General features: G+C 36.5%; 1 protein-coding gene across 1 annotated transcript in view; it reads right to left on the bottom strand.

Annotated features, from left to right (window-relative positions):
• Nucleotides 1-616: 616 nt before the first annotated feature.
• Nucleotides 617-6,000, bottom strand: part of MEI4 (meiotic double-stranded break formation protein 4) — a 215,987-nt gene continuing 210,603 nt past the window's right edge. Inside the window, exon 5 of the mRNA XM_025926117.2 lies at nt 617-1,968. Coding sequence (XP_025781902.1) covers nt 1,708-1,968 — 261 coding nt within the window. The 3' untranslated portion in view covers nt 617-1,707. The remainder of the gene's footprint in view (nt 1,969-6,000) is intronic.

Here is a 6,000-nt window from a genome sequence, read left to right as displayed (position 1 = left end):
AGGCTTCTTAGGAACATTGTGTTAGCTGACTGCAGTGGAAAAGGGCCACTGCTGTTGCTTATGTAATTACCAAACTTTGTCTAATCATTAAGAGTAAGGATGGGGAGATATCATGGGTAGTGGATTTTGTGTAGTGTCATCAACTATTCAAATCCCAGGAATCAAATATTAGAAAAAATCCTCCTAATTCAAGATATGGATTACACTTCTTGTGCTCAACTTGTATGTGTGGAGAACAATTTGCCCCAATTCTCCATCCTCTCCTATATCCTTGCCCTTTGCCATGTAGCTTCGCAAGTTCTCCCACTCTGGGCAGAGGGTTCTCTGTGTTGACCATTTGGTGTACTTTGGCTTATGCATGTAGACAGATGAGTGTAACCTTCTCAACCTAGCCCTTTCCTTTCACCAATCTGTCATTGCCACAGAAGACCTGGGTTGCTGCCCTGAGTAGCTGCCTCCCTCTTAACCTGGGCCCCAGAGTAGGAACAAATGGAAGAGACCAAAGTTCAATTTATAATAATTAACCTAGCCCAGGGGGGTCTGCAACGCAAGAAGAGCTTTCCAACAGAGCCCAGTTCAGATGAGCCGATCCCCAAATGACTGACCCACAGACACCTGAGAAATAAATATTTATTGTTGTATGCCACTGAGATTTTGTAGTTGTTTGTTTCATAACAATAGGTGAATGGTACATACGTTGAGTTTCAGTATAAAAAAAACAGTTTTCTACAAAGCTAGAAATAATTCCAAAAATAACTATCGTAGATGATGATATACTTTCCTATACATTGTTTTTTTTAAAGACCAGTGGCATTTAAGAATGGTAATTAACTTATGAAGCAGTATCACACATAATTAAGAAAGCAAATTTGTATTTGTTGTGCCCTAAATTGCACCATAGGAAAGTGAATAATGTGTACTTGTTAAGCTAGTTGGTTATGATTTTAATAATTGAAATAAAGTCGATGTAACTGGAAAATTCAACTAAAACTTTTAATAAGTATAAATATACTTTCAGTAAGTCTAAAGTATATTTCTGGACAGATGTTAGATTTGTAAAAATTTGTAAAATATTAATGACTTAAAAATACATGGTTTAACTACATTTTAATAACAGGAATATTATATACAGTAAACAAAATGAAAACAACATTTTAAGCAATGAGTTAGTACTTTCAGATGACTTGACAGGTATGTTGATTTTATGATACTGAGGGGCATTAGGTTTATAAATGTATAAGCCTCTTCTACATGACTCCCTCTAAGATGATAGACAATGATGTAAGTGAAACTATGTAAAAAAATGTTTAAAATTTCACTTATAACCACTTAAAGACTGTGTCGATAAAGCAGCAAAACTTTTAAGATCTGTTCCCTTTTAGTATCTATTACATATAAATCTTTTAAAATGTAAATATCACTTATGAGATAGGCAATTAATGTCCACTATAGAGAATAATAGAGCTAGACTATATTGAGTAATATATTGTAAAATACAGTTACATGGAAATAAGGGCATTCTCAACTGAAACTGGTTGTTTTTAGTATAGAAATAGGACTCATAATCTTTTATACACAATTTAAAACTATTGAATTAATGATTATGTTTAGAGATCCATTTAAAATGTTCATTTAAAAAACATTATTGAAAATATTTTAAGCAGAAGATCTTCATACTTCAGTATGCTTCTGACATTTAGTAAATTGCTAAGGAGATGAGTTATTTTCAACAGTTTCAACTGAGTTCAAGAGAATGCCTAGTCTCCATAAATAAAAGGTAAATAAAGGAAATGCATCAGAGAGTTGGAAAATAGTTTCATCATGCTTTTGAAGAAATTTCTGGATTTCTTGGTCTTCAGGCCCTATACCTGAAGTGTTGCCTTCTTTGGTTTCCTTTTGAAGAAGCTGCTCCAGAACCCAGAACAGGGAGAAGATATTTTCATAGTGTGTCACATAACTGGCTTGCACCTACAAAGAAACAACAAACTCCTTTAAAAAACATATTGGTTGTAGCTCAGCTCAGACAAAGCCAAATAAAGATATTAAATTTTCAGACAAAAAGTAAATACTTGATATATTTAAAACTGTCTTCCTGTCCTTTAACTGGGATGGAGAGAGAGAACAAGGGAGGACATTCTTTATTTTTCAAAAACTTTATGATTTTGGTGAATGATTTCTCTTAATGGCTTACAAAGCTCCAAACCCCTTGTCTGTATTACTCCTATAATTCATTACTCAGGCGAATCTGAGAATATTTGACAATGTCTTGTGTGTTGAATTCAGTGTTGTGATAAAGACTTCCGATGCATGCCACCCTTGCCAATGATAACACAAAGATGCTTATGGGTAGGGTTTAAGAACACATTTCAATGTTTAACTCAGTCCTAGAACAGTTATGATCTGTAAGAGACTAGACATGATCTCATTCTACACAAATCAAGGAGGAATAGGATTAGACTGTGTGGAATTGGATACATGGTCATGAGGAAAAATGTGGATGTGTCTTGTAGATGTTATTACTTGACTCTAGATGGTTGAAAGTGGGATGAGTCAAAGTGAGGCCTAAAAGCACAATGGAAAGCATAACATGAGGGAAGACAGGAATCAGTTTTAAGATATCAACTGGCTTTATCATTTGCTTATTGAGACATATGTTGGAAACATTCCCCAAATCTACCCACTCTAATAATACATAAAAGAGACATTCTCTTAGAGTTCAGAGGAATGTATTCTTCAACAAGGGGGGGTCCTTAAACAATTAAATATATACAGATATCTGATACTTTCTTTTATTGAGGTGCAATTGACATAACATGTTTCAGGCATAAGGTAATGATTTGATATTTATATACATTGCAAAATGGTAAATCTAGTTAACATCTGTCACTATACATAGTTACCAATTGTTTCCCTTGTGATGAGAACTTTCAAGATCCACTCTCCTAGCTACTTTCAAATATGCAATACAGTATTATTAACTACAGTCACCATGCTGTACATTATATTTCTATGACTTAGATTCATTTTGTAACTGGAAATTTGTACCTTTTCATTCCATTCACCCATTTCAGCCACCTCCCAACCCCTACCTCAGGCAGCTACCACTCTGTTCTGTATATCCATGAGCTTGGTTTTGGTTTTGGTTCAATTTTATTTTGTTTTTAAATATCCCACATATAACTGCATTATATGCTATTTACCTTTATTCTGTCTGGCTTATGTCACCTACCATACTGCCCTCAAGGTACACACATGGCACAAATTGCAAGATTTCATTATTTTTTGATAGCTGAATAACAATCCGTTATGTGTGTGCATGTGCATGCATGTGCACGCACACGTATGTGCACACACACACATGTATTCTCCCTTCTGATAAAGGCCATAGTATCCAGGCAATTTGAGGGCAAGAGTGTAAAGCAGTGAGAGTGTCTTGAAACCTTTCCATTGGTTTTGGGACTCTTACTTTGGGCATGTTCAACTTTACTTACAGGTGGACTGGGATCCCGACTGTCATGTTGTTTTGGACTTTGCTTTTACTCTCACCAGGATTTATCTGTCTTGGGTTCTACCTACATCCTAAATGCGTATACTAAATCATTTGATACATTCCTTTAAGATATTGACAGTTATAGAATATTATTTTGAAATGAACTCCTCTCTGTAGGGACAGCATGCACTTACCTAACATGCCTTAGCGGCCTTCCTCTCAACACAACTAAAAGGGCATGTCTGTCAGGGAGGTCTTTCCTGGAGTTCCCAAATTTCATCACACTGGCAGCTGCCTGTTTTGCTTAATCATGTGCTCAGGCATTTTCTGAATTAGTGTCTAAACTGAATGAAAACTAAAATAAATGCTATTAAGACAGTCTACTATATTTTGATGTAATTTTTGTACTCTCAGCATTAAACTGGACTGAGTCACATCAGTGTTGGAAAATACCCAACACAGGTGGAGCTCACCCACTAGGAAAATACTCAAGTGTTTTGCCTGAAATCCTGCCAAAAGACTGAATGACCCCAGTACAGGATCAAAATGGCTGTGTGTATCTGATAAAATGCTATCAGTCTGTCTTTCTATCCAGGTCTTTTAGAATTAAGGAGCCTTGAAAGGAAGCTTTGAGAGTCTCATGACTACTTCTTAATCCCATTTTATATAATAGGAGACATTCCAAAGGGAAAATACCTTCCTGGTAGAAAAAAAATCACCAGATATTTTTGCAGAGTATTTTCAGAATTGAAACAATTCTTATATTTATTTTTCTATCCTTGAGCTGGGCTTAAGAAAGCTCAAGTCTCTAAATATTTTTTCTAGTGGTAAAAAATATTAATTTTCTTTATCTGCTGCTAAATTTCACTTCAAAATGTAGATTCTGAAGTTAGGCTATAGACACTAAGGCCAGTTTCTTAATTATTGTTTTAGTTGGAATTCAGTCAAGGTTAACCTGTTTTTGTAGAGACTAATTATTCTTGAAGCAGACACTGCTATTTGCTTATCAAATATCCCTTTTACCCTTCCTTTTCATCAACAGAACCCCAGTTTTACTCAGAGTGGCAATGGATCACCTAAAAATGCATATTTTCCCAGTCTCTTTTAAGGCTAATTCTGTTCAAAGAGATGTAAATATAAGTAATAGGGTGGAGCTTCTGGGAAAGCTCTTTAATAGAAGGCAAAGTCTGGTAGAAGGCAGCTTTGCTTCCCTCTTCACCATTGTTCCTGCTTGGAAATAGCCATGCAGTGCCTGGAGGCAGAGTGGCCATCTTGTAAGCTTGAGGATGAGGGTCACCCTTGGATCAGTAAGAAGGGGCAGATTCTGGAGGCCAGGTGCAGCTCAATACCCCCTCGCAGGATGGCTGTACCTTCCTGCACTATGCTGGGGTCCCCTTCTTCCATTTTGATCTTTTAAAATTGGAACCTTGAGACTTCATTTAGGCAGGAAGGGAGCTCTGAAGGTCTCTTTGCCTTGAGTAGGTCCTGCTTTCTGCTGTCTCTGACACAGAAAGGACAGAGTTGCCTAAGGGGGCAATAACAAAGTCACAGTTCTTGACAGCAGATGATGTAACAAAATGTGCTGTGTATGTGAGGTGTGGCTCACAGTTTGGATGTTTATATTTAATACTGAAAATATGAAAATGTAATAGTTCATTTAATGCAGCATATGATAATTTATGTGTGCTAGTCAAAGGTATGCAGAGGTGAAGTCTCACACTATCAGAAATAAACCTGCTGTTACGTACGGAAGGGGCGAAAACACAACACAATGGTTTTCTTATTGCTACAAGCACAAGAGGTGAAGAAAACTGATCATTACAGAACAGAAAATCAAGTCTAAGAGTACAGGCAAGTAACCAAAATGTTAAATTAAATGTTCATTGAATATAAATATACCATTGGCTCTGTATCCTTCATGCCAGAATTTATTAGACACAATAAGTAAGGTACAACTAAAATTGGTAGTCTCCAACAGACTGAATTAAACATAATACTTTGGAGGAAAAGGTCAGTTGTCACCATGGATAATTAAGTGGGAAACTTATCCTTGAGTTTTAATAACTTAGCCTTTTTTATCTACTAGAAAGCAAAAAAGACAGTAGGTTTCAGTGAAGGAGATGAGGAGGATGAAGTTAACCCTCTATCAACAGTTTACTAAGCAGCTTGCAGCTTCTGAAGAGCAGGAGAACGTACCGGAAGAGCTGACAAATAAGCCGGTGCTTAGCTAGGGGCCCAGCACAATCCTGAGTCTCACCGTGCTAGCCAACAGTGCTTGAGAACAGAGGAGGAGAATCACATGCACAGTATATATAATGTATGTACATATAAAATCAATGCACTCATGATTGCAGTAGAAGCACACATTCACTTAAAACTTTGTCTCCGTAAAAACTGTGTTATATGCTTTTCTGTTCCCTACAAGCTAGGTGCCAGACCGTACTGAAAGTGTATAAAGCAAAAAGGCCGATCAGAACAGAGTATAGTTAATTAGGGAAGATTTCCTAGAG

Source organism: Puma concolor, chromosome B2 (assembly GCF_028749965.1).
Source record: "Puma concolor isolate L17-30 chromosome B2, mPumCon1.1.hap2, whole genome shotgun sequence".
Taxonomy (NCBI): Eukaryota; Metazoa; Chordata; class Mammalia; order Carnivora; family Felidae; genus Puma; species Puma concolor.
The sequence above is the reverse complement of the archived record's forward strand: the minus strand, read 5'-3'. Positions and strand labels throughout refer to the sequence as shown.